We start from the raw sequence: 22,520 nt of genomic DNA, 5'->3' as shown, positions 1-22,520 counted from the left end.
TAATTATCTCAGAATATAAAGCTGGATGTATCACTTTTGTTCACAAAACATTGTCTGTCAATCTCTGTTAAATATACAAAAGTAGGTCTTTTCAGTGAGGAAGTATTTTTAATAACTGCATTTTCCAGTTTAACTGCACCTCTGACTTGCTAAAATAGCTACTGCAAGTGTCTGAGTAAAGAATTGAATCTAATTCATTCTGGACTTTGACCTACAGCCATACACTACTGATGAAAAGAAGCCCAAAATACAAGGTCATAAGTGGCTCATACCAAGGGCCAACACAGAATATTAGCTCTTTGTTTTGTTTTTTTTTAATGACTCAGAGTAGCTCTTAAACACTGGCTGTGAAGTACATTGCAGTCAGAACTGTTACCTGGAGAAATCAGGATGTGTGCCTTCACACAGAGCCTGCTGCATTCAGTGCGATTTCCTCCTCAACTGCCAGCCTGGACACATCACCTGAGCATCAGTGATTAAAGCTAGAAATGAAGACTTTTGTGTTGGATTACCTGTCACAATTTACTGGTCATTCTTTCTCTACCTTCTGGGTGTGATTGATTTCCAGTTACACTCATGTAAATACAGAGAAGCTTTACCAAGTTAAAGGAGCAAAAATCAGTGAAAAATTGTGGTGAGAACAAAATTAAGGCCCCTTGGTTTAAATTTGGAGATCTCTGAAGGCAACAATCGAGGGTAAGATTGCTTTATACTTCACTTATGTTAGACCCGTTTAATTGATATCAGACTATAAAAATGGGTCTCAAAACCTGCCAAACTATATTGATACTTTATATATGAAATTCTTATTTTTGAGTGCCAATAAATCCTGATATACTTAAAAGCCTCATCCTTTAACAATTTTCATAAAGCATATATCACAAATGACCTCTATAAAGAGCTACTAAATATAGTAATAGTGAAATCTAAAGAACAGCATCACCAGTTTTAAAATCTGAGTTTTTCATATTCAGGTTCTCAACATATGAAGACACACTAGTCTCAGAATGAACTCAATTTGTGTCAAACTCAATTTAGTACAATCACATTATCATCAAAGTTTTATATAAATAAATATCATGAAACACTGTCAATTTCAGTCTATGATAACAGTCCCATAAGATACCGAAATGCAAATGTCTTTAAGGTTTTAGCTCCATTACTATTAAAGCAAGGAGAGTTAAGCAGTTGCAAGAGAACTTTTCTGTTTTGGCAGGGCTAAGCATTTTACTGTTGTAAGGATGCAAAGAACAACCTGACTGGAATAGTTCCTTGGCCAATGTACATCAGAGGATCTCCACTGACTTCAAAAGAATGTGTGGATTTACATTTCTTCGAGAGCTGTCTATTTGTTCATGCTTTTAGATTAAATGTCATTACTATTATTAGGAAAAGGTCAAACCAAGTGTCTGTGTTATAAAACAAAAAATCTAAACAACCATGCGAGACTAAAACACATGTTAATGAAAAGTGTCCTCTTTACCACTCACAGTTTAACTTTCAGAACCTGAAATATTGGTCTTTATCTTCTGATTGCTTCTTCAGAGAATAAGACAAAAATTTCTCCCATTTTGAAGAAATATGCTTATTATTCTCATTATGATTTTAATGTAGATGCCTTGCTGCTGCTGCCATGTCAAGTTTTGGGGTGTGGAACCTTTTTGAGCTCTTATGAAAAAATTGTATAAGCAGAATGGCATTAAAAAATACTTGTGTAACAAGTATAAAAAAAGTTTATAAATTAAAGTAGACATCTGAAGTTCCTGGTCAATTCATTATTCCATCACCTGAAGTCCTAGTAAGTTTCACAAAATCTTGGTTGTAGTGTTATCTAATCATTGTGTGCCCACATTCCTACTGACAAGTCCCAGTAGTGCAGGTATTCAAACCACTTAACTTTGGCAAATAATTTGATTCTAAGTAGAAGGCTTTGTGATGAAAGAAGAACCTACAGGGAGTTATTCAGAGTATTTGGGTTAGGAATTTAAGTAGTACTCAAATAGTCCTTTCCATAATGACCAAATTTCTATCATGGGGCAGGAACAAATTTGCTTGCGTCAAAACACAACTCCAGACTTCCATCAGCTTTATCTCCAAATCAGGAGCCACAAAATAGATCTGTCCCTACTTATACCACTGTCAGATTATTAAAAAACAAAACAAAACAAAACACCCAAAAAAAACCACACCAAAAAACTATCCCTTTAAACACATATCTAACTTGCTTGCTTTGGGTTGTATGTGATTGTGGGGACAATATGAAAATGAAGTATTGGAAAGGAAAGGGCAAGAAGTCTAAAAGAACTGATTACACTGTTCCTGTGAACACTGCTGGCAAGGGAATAAAAAAATAATATTCTAATTTACAGTCACGCTGAAAGACATTTAGCACATTCTGGGGTTTTTTTGTAGGGAAAAAAAAATATTATGACTACTAACAGAAAAAATGGGGGGTCTGCTTTTGATTTTTTTACCGGATTCATGCTGGTAACCCAGGTATCTACATACAGAGCAGAGCAGCTACAGGGAACCTGTACTGTTCTGGAACCATATCTGTATGCAAAGTGGAGCCAGCTAGGACAGCATTAAACATCTGTGCTGAGGGATCTGAATCACCTCCTTCTACAAGGAAGACAGAACCAGAGCCAGAGCTAGGTAGACCATATCCTGCATGTTGTGATGCAAGCTGCTCATTTTATACACTAGATATGCCACTGAGATTCTAAGCAGTCCTCTGAAAATTTAGCACTTGACAGTGAAATCCTATTTATAGCCAGGAGTTGGAGAAGCCATGTAAAATTTTGTTTTGTTAACTTTTTTCATTAACTGCAAGTACATGATATTCAAACAACTTACCCTCCCAGCATAGTGCATAACAGTGAAGGTAGAGCCCAGATCCTTTGGGGCAAGGTTACCATTTCCATCTTTTGTGGAGGAATAGACTGTATTTGTATCTGATGTATCTAGGTAAGACTGAATGCGTTTAGAAAGACTCTGTTCCACTGACCAAATAGACTGGCTTTCTTCATCCAGCATTGACAAAAAGCCTGATGGTTTCTGAAATGAAAAACAGATTTTTCTCATTTTATGCAGGACAAATAGAATTTCAGTTGCTCCTTGTAGAGTAACACAGCTTGTAATTTAGTAAACAGAAACGTATATCACCTCAAAAACCAGGAAAAATAGAAAAATATTGAAATATTTTGGTAAGCATTCAAGGCTGGTCCTTCTATAAGAAATGTAGGGAACAGTATTTCTGTTGCCAAAAATGGTCACTAATGATGATCTGTTAGAAACTGATTGTGTTACTTGCTTCTTAGAAGTTGTCCAGAAAGTAGCTTCAGGCACTGAAGAAGCTGCCAGGCTCAGGACAGAGCCTTGTCAGCCCTAGGGCAGCACAGCCCCCATGCCTTGACACACAGAGGCTGCATGGGGATCGCTACAGGCAGGGAGAGGATGCTGCATCCTCCACAGCCCTGCTCTCTTAGGGAGCTCTGGGAGCCACTGAGCCATGGCCTCTTTGACCCACAACCTTGCCACAAATTTGAAAATGCAAGCAAAAGTCTGTATTAGCCTAACACACACAGAATGTATAAATATCCATGGTGTAAAATGGATCTGGAAACTACCTGAAAGAAAAAATCCAAGACTGCGGTATGGTTCCCAGGAGAATACATTGTTTCCATGGCAACTCCCTCTTGTACACATTCTGCTTGCTCTTGTAAGAAAAGCACTTCATTGATGTACTGGTGTATCTTCTCATTGGTCATGTTGACACACAGCTATTGTAAAATGAAGAAAAAATTAGTATTAGACATTTACTGGATAATTCATCGATGTAGGTTTTACTGCATATCTAATATTGAATTTGAAGAAATGTCAATCCACAATATGGTATCTCTTGGTAGACCACAAATTTAGGAAGACCCTAGGGAAATTTAGATTTTAACAACTGTTATTGTTAAGTTGGGAATACACAATTTTCTGCCTGCACAGTTCATTGTGAATTCCACATAAGAGTTATCAAATATAAGCATCATCAAATATAGTGTACATTTACAATAATTCTATTGAATGAAGAAGGGTAACTATATATTAATTGGTATATTTAATATTCTTCTGCATTTTATATTCAGGAAGGTTATGCAAATAAAATGTGCTCTTAGAAAAAAAAAACAACCAAACCCTACATATTTGTTTAAGATCCTGAGTCTGTAGTTAGTTCAGTGCTAACAAAAACAAAACTCTGTTTCCACATACAATGTCACTGAAGTCTAAAGTCTCTGAAGAGCTCATTGTGTTTTACCAAAACACATAAAACACCCAGGGACATTTTTTTAGATGCTGCTCTCTATTTTATACATATTCTAAGGGAAGGTTGGAAAGAAAATGGTGTTCCATAGAAAAGTTCAATATCTGGGGAGATAGTGTAGAAGCTTCTAAATATTTTCTTTGATTGCCCTATAGGATGTAAAACTAAACAGATTCACAGAAATCTGATTTTCAGTTAAAAACATATGGGAATTATATCAGCTTATTTGTATGCTTTTGTATTTTATTCAAAGCCCTCCTACTAAAATAAGTAAGTATTTAATAACCCTGTGGAATAAATGTTTAAACTGGTTTTTTTTGACATTAAAGTGGAAAGTTTAGTTGAAAATCTGAAAACCTCCTCCAATGCTACATTTCCCATGACTAAGAAATTAAGAAAACAGAAACTCCTAAAAGGGTGTAAGAACACTTCATATGAGGAATGATACAAGGAATGCCTACATGCTTTTTCTTTTCAGTCTAAGCTACTCACATATTTGTGTTGGCCAGCCATAAACTATATCTTCCATGAATAAAGTGTGTAAAGCAATTCTACCAGTAAGTCATATTAAAAGGTATGAAATATTTAGATCAATCCTAAAATTACATGGCTTAACATCCAGATGAGGGAAGAAAACCTGAGTAATGTGTAAGAGTTGCCTGAATTTTCCATTAACACCTCCTGTTAGCATAGCCAACTTGTACTTGCTATACAATAAAATGGACTAGTGTGGAAAACAGCAAGAAGAAATGAGACAAAGCTCATTTTACAACCAAATGTCTATTAACTGTCTTTACTAATGCATGGCAGTGCAGACAAAAGACAACCTCGAATAAACCAATATTTCTTGAAAGTGGGATTTATAAACATTCAGATTGCTATCTTCTTAGCAATAGAAGTATGCAACTGACTTCCAGTTGTATACTTCTATTGTTATTTTATGGAAAAGACAGCTTTTTAACACTGTGGCATGCAAACTGTTCTTTACTGATCACTTCTGGAATTCTAATTACAAAATTTTTCCAGAAGCTTGTTAACATTATTTTATAAGGCAGACAAGCTTATAGTTTGCAGAATATGGTAAAGCCTTAAAATGATGCATGCTGTATATATCTTTATTTGCGATGACCTATTTAGAGAACCAGGTCATTCAACTTTACAAAGGTGTATTCCATAATAAGAAAAGCTGTCAGAATTCCCATAAAGTCAAGCTTACTTTTTATCATGAGCCAATCTCTTAAAATGCATTAAAAAAGGTATTTGAGAGCCTGACTGTGCAGCAAAATTATTTAGCTACACAATCTGAGACAAAGGAAAGATTGTCTTAGACATGTCCTACAAAGATCTGATAAACAGCAATGGTTTTAAGTAGCAAAATAAAAGGAATAGTATTTTATTAAAATATTCATGATGGTAAAGATAAAAACAATTTTTAAAATTCTACTGGGGTGCTTCTTAGCAACAAAAGCAACATTGTGACCCAGATGGGCAGACTTGCCACACTGGCAGCAAGGTACTGCAGACCAGGGCAGAGAGCAGCTCAAGCACTTGTACAACTGCAAACTGCAAAGCCAAAGCTGCTCTCTGCAGAACGAGAACCAGGAGAACAGCCAGGGGCTGCTGGAAAGCAATGTGTTCTGATCCTTTCTTTCTCCATTTCAGCGTTTTATACAACCTGCTGGGAAGAGGTAATGAAAGGAACGTTTCAAATTAAAAGCTTGGCACAGGTTGACATAATAGTTAAAGCAGCTGAAATGCAGAAATGGGATGGATATGAACTAAACTAGCTTTGCAAACCCAAATTCTTTTACTTCAAGTCTTCTAAGTATTACATAAAACAATTATATACTTTCTGTCTAAAGGTTTTAAAAGTTCATAGAATCACATTTTTTAAACATGTATTTAACTGTACTCATGTAAATTAGATTGAAATATAACAGTAATTAAAAAAAAAAGAAAACAAAACCCAAAAACCAAAAACAACAACAAAAAAAACCCTCAAACCACTTAAATATATTTTTACCTAAAATAAATATTTGCGGAACCTTAAGAACTATATTTGCTTTAACTAGCACCATAACTCGATATTACCTATGGTACTTCTTGTCATGAAATGTTATTAAACTGTTCTTGATATGCATCTCGTGGACTACATATTATGTCTTCTAAATAGTTCTCTTTTTACCAAACTTTTTTGCATTAACTCACTATCACATCTCATTGAAAATAAATACACCATATATTTGTTTCTCTGCTCTAAGAAGTCCTTTCAGAATATTATTAGAAGAAAAAATATGCTTGTTCAAGTATTTAAAAAAAACAAAAACAAAAACCCAAACAAAAACAATCATAACTTGCAGCACCACCCAAATTTTAGATTTTGGAAAATAACACAGTGGCATTTAGTAAAAGCAATAAGTATTCATCACATTAGACTAAGTGCCCTTCAAATTAAAATTTAGGTAGAATACCAAAATTGTGCTGTGCTCTGAAGACAGAAAAGCACCCATGACTAATGAAATTTTTCTGCTCTTTATTCAATTTTCAGGCTCTTATGCCTATTTGAAAAAGGCATTACCAAAGAAGGAAATTTGTAGAAAGCAAACTTGGTGACTGTCAATCAGTGAGGGAAAGATGGATGCGAAGACCCTTTGGAAAGCTCATTTACATCCTTTGGTCATGCAGAAGGATTAACTCTCCCAAGGAATGTGTATTCAGAGCATGGAGTAAAGCTAACAGCTGTCATTTCAACACATCTATCAGGCCCTAATTTATGGATTGAAATGATGAAGTTATAGTGTCAAATTCCACCTGCAAGGAACTGCCCTAGCGTTTCTCAAAAAATGTAATTTCTAAGATAATGAAACACAGAAACATCTTTTTTTTGAGGTTAGACTCAGAAAATATTTTTAAACCTAAGCTTGACACTTATTTTTTAGAAGTATCTTGAATGCTGTTCCCCTTTGTGTCTGCTACCCAAACATTTCAGCATCCTTTTCTGTATGTATAGTACCCATCAGAATATTTCTAAGGAATTGATAATAAAACCAGAACCATTACATTTCTTCCTTTGCCTTTAGTGCTAATAGGATCTAACACAGATTTCTTCTTCTCCATGCAGCTCCAACACAAATTCAGACATAATCCTACCTCTGTCAGAAGATCTTTAATGCACTGGGACTCTATGACATCTCTGGGATCAGTTGCCATTAGCTGATTTTTGTTCCTCAAATAATGTAAAAGAGAGCCTGGTGCTATATTAAAACTTTGCTACAAGTAGCTGAGAAGTCTTCCACAAAGGAGGATCTGAAATGCCCCTCAAAAAAGGAACAATTTCAACACAAAGTGGAATTGTACCCTAGTGATTTTTCATAGACATGAAAGTATTAAACAACCAAGCTAACAAAAAAACATGGTAACAACAGTCTTTCCCTGAAAGAGTTTGGAATTGTTCTGAAACTGAAACAGTTCTAATTATTTTTTCACTTGTAATGCTGGCCCTAAACTAAGTACTATGGGGAAAAAAAAGGTGCTACCGTGGAAAAGAAGTAGGTATGTAAGTTCAATGTTGTTGTACAGTATTTCACCAATAAATCATAAACTGGGGATCTCAATTTGAGATAAATTATTTTATTTTTGGCTACAACAAATCTAATGTAAAAGAATAAAAAAAAAATTATTTTCATGTCACATTCATGATAAGCCAGTTTGAAAGTCAAGTAACACTGGTTTTCCAGTGGCTCACTGGAACACTGGAAAGATAATAGTGCCTTGCATAAACAGAAAGAAATGAGTGCACTGGGAAGAAGAGGACCAAAGAGTCTAGGAGGGAAGAGGGAGGAGTACATCCTGACAAAGGCCATGAAGAGTGTAAGATCCTCAGGAGCTGGACTGAGGAAGAAAGTAAAACACAGGATTGCCAGGCCCCTGAGGGAAGGAACAGGCTTTTACAGCCCTGCTCAGCTTTTCCTTGGGCTCCCACCCACTCCTTACTGATGGGCCCGGTCCCAGGTGGTGCCGCGGCAGTGCCAGCTCCCAGCTCTTTCTCCAGCTGCCTGTGACAGGGTCCCAGCCCCACCTGCCAGCCTGCCAGGTCAGGGCTGCTGATGGGCACTGGTCTGCCCACCAAGCTCCAGGGATCCTGCCCTGCAGGGAGGGCATGGCCATCCTCTGGCTCCTCTCTTGCCTGCCTCCCTCACTGCTCCACAGCCAGGTTGTTAAAACCTTCCTGTGTATGGAGGCCAGCAAAACTCTGAACACCACGTCATATTTCATTGTTAAAAACTGAATTAAGGTAGTAAGCACTTTCCATCATCTTACAGGGAACAAGGAATACTGAAAAAGGAATAGTGAATAAGGAATAATGAATAAGGAATACTCCAGCACTGGGAACTGCATGGGAGGTTCTGCATTAAGTCCCTACATAGTAATAGAGCTCAGTGTGCACCAGCAGCTGCCTGTTCCACAGAGGCACACAGCAACCTCCATCTGTGCTCTGCACAGGCAAAACCAATGAAGGCTGATTTCTTCTGCACAAAATAAAATCTTTAAATGCTCTTCCAGACTGTCCAAATGTAAAACCTGTGTGTGAACTCCCATCTACTGTTACATTATGTAACTTTTGTCTATTCATATCCATCCACTTTCAAAATAGACAACATGACCTTACATTTAGAGAGCTAGAAGCAGTCTAATGGCTGAGAAAATGCAATTTAATGTAAAATAATCTGTTATGGTTGTTTTTGCTAGGAAATGTTATGTGACAAAAATGTAATGTCAGCAGAAATAATAATAATTAAAATCTACCACACCTAATAATAAACATAGGTAAAACTTCCAACACAGCTGGGTTCTATGACCTCTTCTGCTTCACCATAGTGGCTGAAGTAGAGTCCTGAGTGGGGCAGGCAATGCTCTCTGCTCTCAGAGCCAGCTGGCTCCTGTGGCAGGAGATGTGCTGCACAGAGCTGCCATGGAAGCTGTGCCTCTCCCAGGGCTCTACTGCATCACACAGATAATGTGCATGCACTTTAATAGGTATGGAACTGAGTGGGAGTCAAGAGACAATTGACTGTTGCACTGACCTGCAGTACTAATTCAGATAAATCACTTTTATTTCCTATAAAAGAATAATTCGTAGATACTTTCTACTGCAAAACTTGAGAGGCCTGCAGATGTAAAATACCATGCAAGAGCTAAACACAGAATTTACCAAGAGCTAAATACTTTCTTCAGTTTCTCATTTGAATTCTTTATCGGACAGGAAAGACTACTAGCATTGTCCATTTAACTTTATTGCATTATTGTTCTTCATGATGAACCTACAACCACAGACTTCCATTTCTGTAGAAAGACCTGACTTTCTGCAGGGGGAAGAAAAGCTACTCTTTCTCCTCCACTGTCTGGTTCTTCTTCTATAATACATTTTTCTTAGGTACAGCTGGGGGAAATTGGTACAGGTTACTATCAATCCTGCTTATTGCTTCTTATATTTATTGGTTGTGAGTTTGTGGTTAAAAAAATACTATCATAAGTATGAAGGTTGTAGCCTTCCTTGACTGTACTATTTGGATTAGTGCTGTGAAGGAGCCATGAATAAGATCTCACCTAGTTTTAAATTCTACTAGAAGAGAAGCAGACATCTTCTAGTTTTAAAGGGGTGTGGAATAAACTGGAAACAAATACAGTCCCTCTCAAATAGGAAGCCTGAGAAAACATTGAATTAACACTGGAAACTACCATTGGTATTTTTGGTAGAGCTCTCATAGTTCCTGAAATGACCACAAAACAAAGGCCATTTCTTTACAGAATAGGAAAAAGAAATTGTGCTCACTTCTGACCACGTTCCAGTGTGGTTGTATACAAAGCTCTTCTGGCACTGCAGGTATGCAGCTGCTCCAGGAAAATGCTGTTCCCAAGCTAATGATCACTGCTAGGAAGTGATTGTAAATTGTTATTAGGGTGAGCTGAAAGTGTACTGTAGTCATTTACCATAGCTCAGCTGATGAGCAGTAAAAGCAGTAACTCACTGGGTCCTAGTGATTCAGAAGCTTTCAGTCTTTATTGAGCAATGACTCCTTCAGATTGTGCCTTCTAAAAATGTGTTCCCTGCCTTTCAGCTTTTGAATTTCATATTAAAAATCAAAACTCCCCTCACTATTGCTTATTCCACAGACTTATTTACTTTTATCTAAGAATTACATGTCCCATTTTTGCTCTTTTAACATATCACACATGTTCTATACAATAAATGCTTACCAATACTCACCCAGTAAAAGGGAAACAATTAATAATGTTTTTTTAACTTCTAATGGCTTGTTGTTTACAATGGCCTATAAAAGTTTTCTCTCTACAAGCTGTCAGCCACATCCTTTTGCCTGCAGAATTTATTAGATCTTGGTGTAGGCATAATTCATCTTACTTTTCTAGTCCTTTGACAGATGTCTTCCTTTGCATTGCTCATGAGTTGTTCCTAGACCAATTCTTCATTTGACTTTGATATTTCAATACCCTAATGCCTTGTCATTCCAAAACATCCACTGGAGTAAACAAGTTATTCTACCCAGTTTATCCATCTCTGTTTGCCTGAACCATCTTCAAACACAGTTTATTAAAAATGACATGTGATTTACTATCTTATTACTCTCTTAATTATGATATTAAACTGTCTCTCTACCAGCCTGATATAAAGCTCCAGAAAGATTCACACAGCTACTTTGAATGTCCCCAGTTTTGGGCAAGCAGGAGGTTTTAATTTTTATTGAAAACAGTCATAATTTTTTCCAAGAAACAAGGAAAACAGATATTAGAAAGAATGCCCTATTATACACGAATTTGAAAAAAAAGAATTTCCCTACAGTTACTCTTCTAATGGCATTTTCAAATATGCTAATCTAAATGTGATTAAAAAATAATTTTTATGGCTCCAATACAGTCTGGTTGTAACATTTAATGCTAACATTCTGCAATCACAGGCCTTGACTCTGGGCATGTTTGCAGACATGATGCAATGTTTTGCATGAGGACCCTATCTGGGCTAACAAGAGTGTTTATTGTTAGGGTTAACAAGCCCAGGCAGAACTCTGAACTACACTAGATTGCTGGAGAGCTCCAGCTTTGAAGTTCAGGCTGTTTGGGATAAGTCTGCATGATTGGTACGTACCGCATGCAGATGCAAACTGCTTCTCTTCACTGGTACTAGAACGCACCACTTCAGGAATCAGATACGTTAATTGCATTATAGAGTTCATATAAAAAACTCTCACTTCTGCTTTGTCTTTTCAGGAATGCAGTTAAGTAGATTCTGAGATGATTCTATTATTATAGAAATATGTTTACTTTCATTTAGAAAAAATGAAATAGAAATGCAAATATCACTTTGAAATTATCATGTTTGCCACACAGAAATAATAAAATTAATTCCTTTTTCCTAATTTTTCTTAGAACTTGTATTTTCTCTTCAAGCATCCTTTGCAGTTATTAAGCAGAAAATTACTTACCCCAGAAAATTGAATTAATGGTATTTCATGATATCAATTGCAGATCTTTTATGAGTTTTGAGACAAAAAAAATGCAGAACAGGGTCAAAGGAAAATAACCAATAAGTCCCAAGATGAACCCCTCTCTTTTGAGAAGTATTCAAATTGCATAGAATACTTCATACTTATTAATCAGGAGGCTTATGGATTTTTTTTAATTTCATATATTCAATCTGTTAAAATTTTTTTAATTTTTCACTTTATATTTTCCCCTGAAGGTGACATTCACAATGAGTAAATGACTAGGAATATTGGTACACAGGAAGAGTCCTTAATCCAGCAAAAGTTCAAGCAAGGTAGAACTGTAACAGCAAAAAGAATTTTGTGAGAGGGAAACTGGAATTTGTTTTATTGCCTTCTTACATGCTCCTTTGATGTACAGGTAAACCTTTTGTGTGCTTTCAAACATTTGGAAATTGGGTAGCAATGTAAACATGTTATACAAGCTGAACTGATGTGGCTCTATGACTTCTATTTCACCACGAGGAGGAAGCTGAGCCACAAAAGAATGGACTGACTGGGACAAAGGGGCAAATCCCAATTTCAAACAATAACAAGTCCTTTGTTGCTGCTGATACCATCTCAATTCTTTTCTCTGCTTTGATTTTTTGTTCTATGCTTTGATTTTCTTCCTCTGCATCACAGAATGAATGAACAACTAAACAACAACTTAAACACCTCTTTGAGTGTGCTGTGTAGAGTCACTAATGCTTTCTGAAATACGTAATTTCCAAGAGCTCTGGTGTTCAGTGATTAATGCTGAAGGTAGGCAAACATCTTAAAAAAAAGTTTGATATTTAAAAGGATTTTAAAGCATTAAGCAACATAAATTTCAATTTCTTTTCCAGGGATGCAATTCAATTTTTTGAAAAGTTACGTGTTGTGAAGTCACACAGAGGTGAATCTGCCAATAATGGCACTTAGCATAATGCAGCATTGTCATTTTATTTTTTCTCGAAAGCATCTGAAGACCTTTTGATTTTTCTTCCAATTCAGTATATTGTCCTTCTACTCATTGATCTATATTATATATATAGTTGAAGTATAAATACCACAAGAATGAAAACAAACAACACCATTTTCCTCAGACTGTCTTTCAAAGCTAATACTACCCCTTTTCAAAATCATGATAGAAATTTACTCTATTATATTAAAATTGTCAACAACAGTACAAAACCCTGGATATAATGCATACACATATTGGTATAATGGAAAAAATATTTTAAGAGAAAATTTTCACCTTCATGTATATTTGTATTCTGATCAAAACTAGTTAATTAGAGAAATAACAACAGGTACATTAAATTCAGCAAAGAATCCACACTTGCCTGTTCAAAAGTATTCTTTTGAAATTCTTCAAATCCAAAAATATCTAATACTCCAATTTCAAACACCTGGTCACTGGGGAAAAAAAAGATATTACAGATAATAAGAATTCAAGCAAGTGAATAATACATCTGTTGTTTCTGACAGAAGTATTTCTGTTGTAGGACAAAAGCAGTCTGTATTTCAAAAACATGGATGAAATACACAAGCAGACCATTTACAGAATAGAATCTAAATTCTACTCAAAACCTATTATACTGAACAGAAATAAAAAGCAGGGTTCAAGATTGCTTTAGCAGCTATGCTCAAGACTAAATTTGTAAGAGAAGGAAAAAATCTTGACTTCTTAAAGTCCAGTTTCTAAGGATATAGGTACCCATTTTCTGACATCAAGGACAACCATTTCAGGGTTGTCAGTTTCAAAAATGCCTGGTTACACTCAGTTATCCTTTCCTGTTTATATTTCTTTGGCAGCTAGGATTGCTTCTACAACATGTACTTCAAGGGAAACCTGTTAGGTACAAGTCCTTCCCTGTGTCATCCTCAAGTAGAATTTCTGGGCTCAGGCTGCCCAAGAGGTTACATGTCCCAGGGGAAAGAAAGTCGGGGGTCAGGCCTGAAGAAAGCAGATGTTCCTTCTCTGTATAAATAAAAGAGTAGCTGCTGGTGTTGCATCTGATTTGTTGTGTGTCACTGCATGCATTCAGGGAAGGAATTTTATCGTGGCCAGGTGGAAGGAGTGGAAGGATTAGGGTAGAGCAGCCACCTAGGATTTGGACAGAAGAAATAGGATAAGGACAGAGGTATTACTATTCTGTAGTTGGGACTGAGTCATTGTAAGCCTCTTCTGGAGAGGAAACTAAATTCACTGCAGTGAGCAAAACGAATATTTTGGGATATTCTGTCACCTACTTTGCAACAATAATATGGCAGACTGCTTGTTCTGAGATCCTTCCATTTTTTTTCCTCTATATTCCAAGTTTCCTCTATGACTAAATCTCTGCCCATATCAGACTATAGATGTAAAGGAGAAAAAGGTGAACCACTGTTGAAGGACATAAATATGTTTCCATTGCAGTCATTGTAACCCCCTACCATGCCATTAGATGAGGATCTAGCCCTCAAAATAAATTCCTGTATAGCAAACCAAAAAGTAAAATCATCTGAAAAAACCATGCATATTATAAAACAAGCTGGGAAAAACAATCCTCAGGGGCAAGCAAAGCCATAATCAGAAACCATGTCCAAGAAGTTTGTCTTCATTTCAAAAGCACACTAGTTCAATGCACTACTGATTGTCACAGGACTGGCTGTGTGCATAAATGTCAGACATGGATTGTTACATAATAAATCTAGTCCAGAACGGCTTTGTTGGGCAGGGGAGGTTATCGGGAGGTCAATTAGCCTCCAAGGGAATTTCTACAAGAAAAAGCATAAAGCTGTATCACCACATCCATCTCTGGCAATGAATGCAATTTAAATTGGGTTTTAAAATGTAAGCCTCATTCACAACTGCTCCTGATTAGAGATGGGGGGGTGTACATTCCTTGTCAGAGCAAGTTTTCAACAAAATCTGTCCATTTATAGAAAGAAAAAATTTTTTTTAAAAACAAACTACTTCAGAAAATGAATATTGAAAATCCAGAATTTTTATGTTATTTAAATTTGTTTTGGGGAAAAAAGAGAAGCTTGAAATTTTAGAATACTTTATAGGTTTTCACTCTTTTTTTTTTATTTTCTTTTTTTTCCCATGTGTATGTAGCCTTCCTTGTAGGAAGGCAAACCATGAACTACTGTGTAGCATTGTACAACAGCTGAAATACTGCATTATATTTCACAATTTTTGAGAACTACTTAATACAGACAAAACAGCTTATCACTTCTCTGACTGAATTCAATTCATAATTTGAGACTGGATTGTTTACATCCCTGTTGAGTCTGTAACTGTTATTTTGTCAAATTAATCTCTCTTACTTTCCCTCAAGGAATATATAAACATTTGCATTAGGAAAAGACCAATACAAACTGACTTAATGAATTATTAAAAGTCAGGCAAAATGGGAACCTGATCCTAGCTTCCAAAACTCTGGGTAAAAGCTTTAGTGCATTCCTTATCAAAACTCTGATATTTGTGACAAATGTACTGGCTTGCAAATATACTGGAGATGCATTTGTTGACAGAAAAATATGTAGTCTCAGTGTTTTCATGAACTCCTCTTGATAATTTTGGTCCAGTATTATTAGGAGATGCACAGACCACATTAAAAGAGATGGAGGTTTTACATAATTAATATCTTGCCTACGGGACAAGTATAACAGCACTAGTCTCTGTATCCTCTACAACACTGACATTTTACTATTACAATGTGCTTTTTATGTGCAAAATCTCTTCAACCATGATAGTAATTTTCTGTATTAAATTATGGCTCAGATTTTGAAAACTAAATAACAACTGACAATGCAACATCCAAATTAAAAGCATTGCTTTATATGTGGTTGCAAATTACTTTGTTCTTTTAATCTTTCTTCTTGTCTTCCTCTTTCTCATATCACTTTTCTTGCCAGAAGGAGGGTGCATATATCTTTCTACTGGCTAGCTGTCAATCATATTAATTCCAGCAAAATTACTTTCCTTAAATAATCATAGCAGAGATTCCCAAGGCAAAATAAAGCATTAATGATTGCATGTTAACAATTGAAAGGACATGTCACCAGGGTCTAAGAGAACAAATATTAGAAAAAGGCACTTTTTGTTCTGAAAGATTTTCTTATTTTCTTATTTTCTTATTTTATGGTTACTAATCATCACTGACGTATTTCTTCATTGTATTTCAGATATTTAATATTACTATGTATAACTAACAGAATTGTGGTTTTAATGGGGACTGAGACTTTGATTTCAAGTTTGAAAATATTTCCCAGAATATAAAGTAGATAAAAGGAATTTGCTGATGTTTGAAGAATTTTTTTATCTCTTATATCAGCACACAGGTGTAAATACTTTAAAAAAAGCATGGATGTTCACTATAGGTCATTTTGGTTTTCTGATACACAAAACAGCATTTCAGCTTACAGTATTTTACAATGTCTCCAGCTTTGCCTTTTTTTCCTCAGAACATCTCTGTAAAGATATCCTTATAGGAAAAGAAATACCTTTTCAATCTTGTACACTTAACAACTATATTATAAAGAAACTACATAAAAATTCCCAGCAACTCCTAAAAACAATACACATACAGAAGACATCCTGTCTGATAATCTACCACCTTGGCAGACATCTTTCCATTCATCAAGAGATGCTCTCAAACCATTTGCCATTCTTGGCAAGGTGAACAAAACTCCCTTTACAGTACATCTACCCAGTGCTTCAGACAAACCTACAGAATGTTATTTGTTCACTTTTATTTCATTGCAAATGGTTCTTAGCTCCAAAATCCATAGGGTCCATTCCTTTTGTTATCCTTTGCAATCTGCCAGCATAGAGCAGTGAGATGAATCTGTTGGGGGAGGGTGATCTAATGCAACTTTTAATCTGCCCAAGATACAACAGCTCTTGCTCTTCCTCCAACTGCTGCCAGTAATGAGCAAGGCTTATGTCTGATCTGGATATACTGGAAGTGATACTGATTAATGAGGAAATATTTCTCTGATTAGAGGAAGTATATAGCCTAGCCTTCAAATGAGGTCCTTCAGAATCCAAATTAAAAAGCCCTCAGTTTTCCCAGGGGAACAGATTATACCTGTTGTCACAAACACAGTTCTTGAAGGGAAACATGCTGAATACTTCCAGTTGGATATGTTGTTCTTCATCTCAAACAATTATCAAAAAAATTAATATCTGAAATCTTTGAGGGAGATTTTTCAGTAGTCTGAAATTTTAGCTGAGATTTGGTGGCATTGCCATGTCTCTCAGGTATCTTGCTCAACAACTGTAATTTTTATTTTAATATTAATTTACCCAGGTGTGAGTGGTGCATATAGAGAAGGTGTCTGGACACAACAGAAGGAAACACTGGCTCCATATCTGACAGACAATTTTTTTGAGTGGCTTGACAGTTATGGTAGGAAAGAAGAAGTATATTTGCCACTGGACTCAAGATCTATAGCTCTTTCATTAGTAGCACATACTCTTCCTCAGCTCTTTCAAGTGAAATTTGTTCTGTGCTTTAAAAAATGGCATTATCTAGTTAAATGAAACACTGGAAATTATCCAGACCTAAGCATATTTCAAATTATGATATTATGCACCAAATTATATTAGATGTTTTGTAGTGTGTTTTAAAGACTTCTCTACCTCCAGATATAGAAACAACTCTCATTATGCTTTGGGTTCAGGTTCTGAACAGGAAGTTCCTTTCCCTCCTTCCTGCACTCCCAGCACCCTTCTACTGAGTTCAGTAATAGATAAATAAATGTTTTAGGGTTTATTTTCTGTTTTTTTTTTTTTCTGAAGTTAGGAAGATTTCTATTCCAGAGTATCATGTTCTATAAATCAGATAATATATTAAGAATTTTGTAAATGAGACATTTGAGGTCATTCCTTTGCCCAAATAAGTGTTCCTAGTGCTACTCTTTGGCACTACTTGAATTTTGATGGATATGAGTATACAGTCAGAATATAAAAGCTTTCAGAAACTACCTCTTTAGAAATAAACTGTATGCTCTGTGTACAATAGAAATCTATGCCTGACCTGGTGGTACAGACAGAAAGCATGACTGAATGTCAGCTTTCTTTGTTTGTCTGTAATGCTGCCACTGAGATTCTCAGAATGGGTCAGGTTGGAAGTGACCAAAGTGGGGTCATCTGGTCCAACCTTTCTGCTCAAGCAGGGTCATCCCAGAGCACATGGCATAGAACTGCATTCAGATGGCTTTTGAATATGGAGTCTCCAGTGACAGAGACTCCACAGCCTCCCTGGGCAGCCTGTTGCAGTGCATGGTCACCCACACAGTGAAAAAGCTGTTCCTCATGGTCAGGTGGAACTTCTTGTGCATTAGGTTCTGCCCATTGCCTCTTGCAATGCTGAGCAGAGCCTGGCTCCAGCCTCTGACACCCTCCCTTTAGATTTTATAAACTGAGATTAGGTTCCCCTCTCAATTGTCTCATCCCAAGACTAACAGACCCAACTCTCTCAGACCTTTCTCATAAGAGAGATGCTCCAGTCTCTGAATCATCTCTGTAGCCCTCCACTGGACCTGTTCCAGGAGCTCCATGTCTCTCTTCTCTTGAGGAACCCAGAGTTGGGCACAGCAGTCCTGATGTGGCCTTACAGGGCTGAGCAGAGGGGCAGCATCACCTCCCTCGATCTGCTGGCACTGCTCTTCCTGATGCACCCCAGGACACCATCAGCCCACCTGGCCACAAGGACACTGCTGCTCACTGCTGGCTTGTTGTCCACCAGGACATCCAGGTCCTGCTCCACAGAGCTCCTTTCCAGCAGGTTAGTCCCCACCCTGTCCTGGCACGGGGGGTTGTTCTTCCCCAGATGCAGGACCCTGCCTTTGCTGAATTCCAGGCAGTTCTTCCCTGCCCATCTCTCCACCCTGCTGAGGTCCTTCTGAAGGGCTGCACAGCACTCTGGGTCATTGGCCACTCCTCCCAGGTTTCTGTCCTCAGTGAACCTCCTGAGGAGACATCTATCCCATCATCCAGGTCAGGTATGAATGAGTTAAACAATACTGGGCCCAGTAATGGACCCTGAGGGTGACTGCAAGTGGGAGGTCTCCAGCTAGACTCAGGCCCTCTGGGACCTGCTGTTCAGCCAGACTTTATCTACAAAATATTTATCAGCTTTTTATCAGTTTTATCTACAAATAGAGAAAATCTTTTCTAACTAGCTGATAAAAAAACATGCCTTAAACTTACTAGCAGGCAAGGAACACAGTATCTAGATTTTCTCAGGGATATATACCTAATTAGCTTGCTTTCCATGAGAAATGAAAAAACAATATTTCACAAGAATTCACATGCATTCTTAAATCTCCATAAAGAAAAAGCCCTCTTGCAGAATGAGTCAGGAATTGTTAAAACATTACCTTGAATCATTTCATTACTCATTTGGATCACCAGATCCAACTTTGCCAATGTGCAATCAATTACATTGAAATGCCACATTAAGGCAACCATGAATCTACAAAACTGGAAATCAGCATAGTTATCTGACTAAACTTTGAAGAGTTAGGAGTCTTAGGAAGAAATTCACCAAGACTATCTTGATAATAAGCATCAGTAGAATGGGAAATCATTATATAGATGAGTGAAGATAAATATCAATAATTAAAAAATTAATTATAAGCACCTGTGAGAAATGTTATTAGCTTTCTTCTAATCCTACTCTAGGGGCCAATTATGGCAAAATAATTTCTCCACAATAGATTTGTTAAAAATATTATCAGAATGAATAAAGTAAACAAATTTCAGATCTTGCAACCAGTCTAAACTAGCATGTAGGATTATAATTTAGTTAAAACTGGACAAAATTATAAGTTTTTGTGGAAGAGAACAATGTTTCTAAAGGTGCATTATCTTACTTAACACCAACATTAAAGTTCTTGTTTTATACCTATTGAATAGTATTTCAAAGTAATTAATTTTCTGGATTCTGGCAACACTTTTTATTTGCTGTACTTCATACCTTTAGAGCTTGGTCTTTGAAGTTTTTCACAGAATCATCTCCCCTTTGCTTAGATCTAATGATAATAACTCCTTTTATTTTGCCTAAAACCTGTAACAAGCTTTTTCTTAGTAAATGTAAATCAATATTAAAGACCAAAATAAAGTATTTCAACCACAAAAGTTAAACATGGATAACCAGCTTCCTCAAAAATGCCAGTAAAAATGCTTCTTTTAGAGTTACTAAGCCAAGAAATCTAATTTTATTGCTTCATGAATTCTCACTGGTGTGATGGAAGTACAGCTAAGCTGCCTCACAACAGAACAGGAGAACTGAGTTAGAAACCTTATTCCAGGTTTCTGATGAAGGCTTCATCCCATCTGATCAGTAGTACTTCTGTCAGTTTCCAGCTGGGGAATAAATTGTGGCCTGGAATGTATCAGACTTCTGTAGTCACATAAGTAAATGTTTTTGGTGGATCTTTCAGCAGAGGTTCATTAAAACTGCACCAAACTGGAGATATAATGCTGCTAACTGATAGCTGCTCAGATGTATTTGAAGTAAATCTGACCCAATAATCACAAATTCATTGCAGTAATCCAACTTGCATCTAGAACTATTCTATGCCTTGATTTACTCCTCCAGTTTAAACAATATGATTAGGCTGGACTAAAAAAAAAAGAAAAAAAAAGTGCATGTGGGCTGCTTCAACTGAGGTTGAAATATCAGTGGTGAATGATGATCAACCTTATTTCCACTTAAAATAACCTACTTAGCTTCAAGTTTGGAGAGGGAATGAAGCTGGTTGTGGCCTGATAAAACTTAACATATCTTGTCAGTACTGCCAATTAATCCTGAGCTGGTTAGCTTTCTATAACCAGCCTAATTGAAGAACTGTCCCTTTTCAAGCATAGGTCTAATGTGTGGCCAGAGGAGACCTTTGCAAATTCCTCATTTCTGATATATGAAACAGCTGTCCTGTTTTAGCTGGGACTTACAACCTCACACAGTCTTCAAGTTACCTTATAGGTAGAAATAGTTTCACTGAGAAATAATTTCACAAGGTAGAGGTCACCTCTTCTACCTAGGGATTACACTAAAAGGAGACTACAAGGTAGACAATGTACAAACAACTTTGACTTTCATTATCTGAAGATCTTATGATATCTAAAAATATAGGTTTATATTAACAACAGAATTACACAACACCCTATTCTGAAAGAATGTGTAATATCAAATTGTAAAATTACACACTGAAAAATAATTTCAAATAATTTTAATATTTTTAATATATCAATTCTAAATTTCTTTCTCAACAATCACTACAAAAAAGCTCACTGTAATTAGAAATGCCTTAGCTGGATTCTTGTCTGTCACAGACATGCACTGAGCTAAGCCTCTGTTCCATAAATCCCAGGAATGAATGAGGAAGAATTGTGGCCTCATGTTACTGCCCTTCCTTGTTATATAGAGAGTATGTCAAATTTGGCCATGGACTGGAAAATTGCCCTAGCTTAGTGTCACAAACAGACAAGAAAAATCATTCCATGTTACTTCTGTTTGTTGTCAGCAGGAAGTGAGATACTTCTGGTGGTGTATATATAATGACAGATAAATTTTAGGTGCAGAAAGATGAGTTACTGAGGCATGGTACCTTTTTCTCTTAGCTACACTCATAGAAGAGATTTGTCACTAATTGGTCTATGAATAGGAATAAAAATAAGATTGTGAAGTCATCAAACTCTAAAAGAGGGTACCTTGTCCTGTGCAGCCATAGAGATATGATATAAAGAACACATATTTATGAAAGTTCCACATCTACCATTAATGGTTTACCATTTACCAATGATTCCAAGCCACTTGTATTTTATGCTCATGAGAAAACTCAGTTGAGCATTTGAGCTGTTGAACTTTGATTAAGTCACATGCATATGATCATCTAACTAGGTCTACTGTCTTAGTTAGTTGCTTTGATTCCACTGAGATTTCAGGTTTTTTGTTCCTTTAATTTGTTTCTTGACTGCTCCACTGATGCACATTAATTAGCATTCATTTTTCCAAGAAGCCATGCTGGATAGCAACAGCATCAAATTTAGAAGATGCCAACCTAGAGAACATTCTTAGAACATTTAAATCAGTTAAGTTTAAACTTTCATTTGCAAACCTTTGAATAAAACTCTGGTTTTAATACCCTGTGCTAAGGTCACTGTTTTGGGAAGAAAGAGCAAGTATGTTCTGCATTAAAAAAGCACCAAGCAACATTTTCCATGTTGAAAGACTTAGCTCATTCTGTATTGCCAAGTCCTAAAAGGCTATTAATTGCAACCACCAATCTAGATTACCACATGAAGTACCACAGCCCCCTAGATAAGCAAACAAATAAACATATATGTTACAGTAGAAACAGCTAGAAGGAATAGCCAATGCTTTAAAGATCCAAGCATCACTGTCATGCTATTATAAAATTCTTTAAAACTTTATCAGAGTCCATTTAATTCCACCATTTAAAGGAATCATGTTTCTTTTAGGGTTCTGAATTTGAACAGATAATGGAACACCTAATAGTTTCCATTGGCACTCCTACCTGCCACTCTCATCTTGATTTTGAAGGTAGCAGTTGATTGTGTTGACTAAAAAGCTAAATAAACGACCATATAGAGATTTTGCCAAGAGATCCCGGTAAAAATCTGCAATCTCTATAGTGTGCCTCCGAACAATCGTGTCTCCTAA

At 36.4% G+C, this 22,520-nt stretch overlaps 1 protein-coding gene across 5 annotated transcripts in view; it reads right to left on the bottom strand.

Moving 5' to 3' along the window:
• MYO16 (myosin XVI) overlaps positions 1–22,520 on the bottom strand; it is a 359,080-nt gene that overhangs the window by 95,713 nt on the left and 240,847 nt on the right. For all 5 annotated transcript variants that reach the window (XM_071430590.1, XM_071430592.1, XM_071430591.1 and 2 more), the window contains exons 20-23: positions 22,375–22,516; positions 13,179–13,251; positions 3,630–3,782; positions 2,857–3,057 (exon numbers count right to left, since the gene is read on the bottom strand). In XM_071430590.1, the coding sequence (XP_071286691.1) occupies positions 2,857–3,057; positions 3,630–3,782; positions 13,179–13,251; positions 22,375–22,516 (569 nt within the window). The remainder of the gene's footprint in view (positions 1–2,856; positions 3,058–3,629; positions 3,783–13,178; positions 13,252–22,374; positions 22,517–22,520) is intronic.

The sequence above is a fragment of the Agelaius tricolor genome, unplaced genomic scaffold, assembly GCF_023055355.1.
Source record: "Agelaius tricolor isolate 1412-34295 unplaced genomic scaffold, bAgeTri1.0.p SCAF_7, whole genome shotgun sequence".
NCBI lineage: Eukaryota > Metazoa > Chordata > Aves > Passeriformes > Icteridae > Agelaius > Agelaius tricolor.
This window is presented reverse-complemented; position numbering and strand designations above follow the sequence as displayed.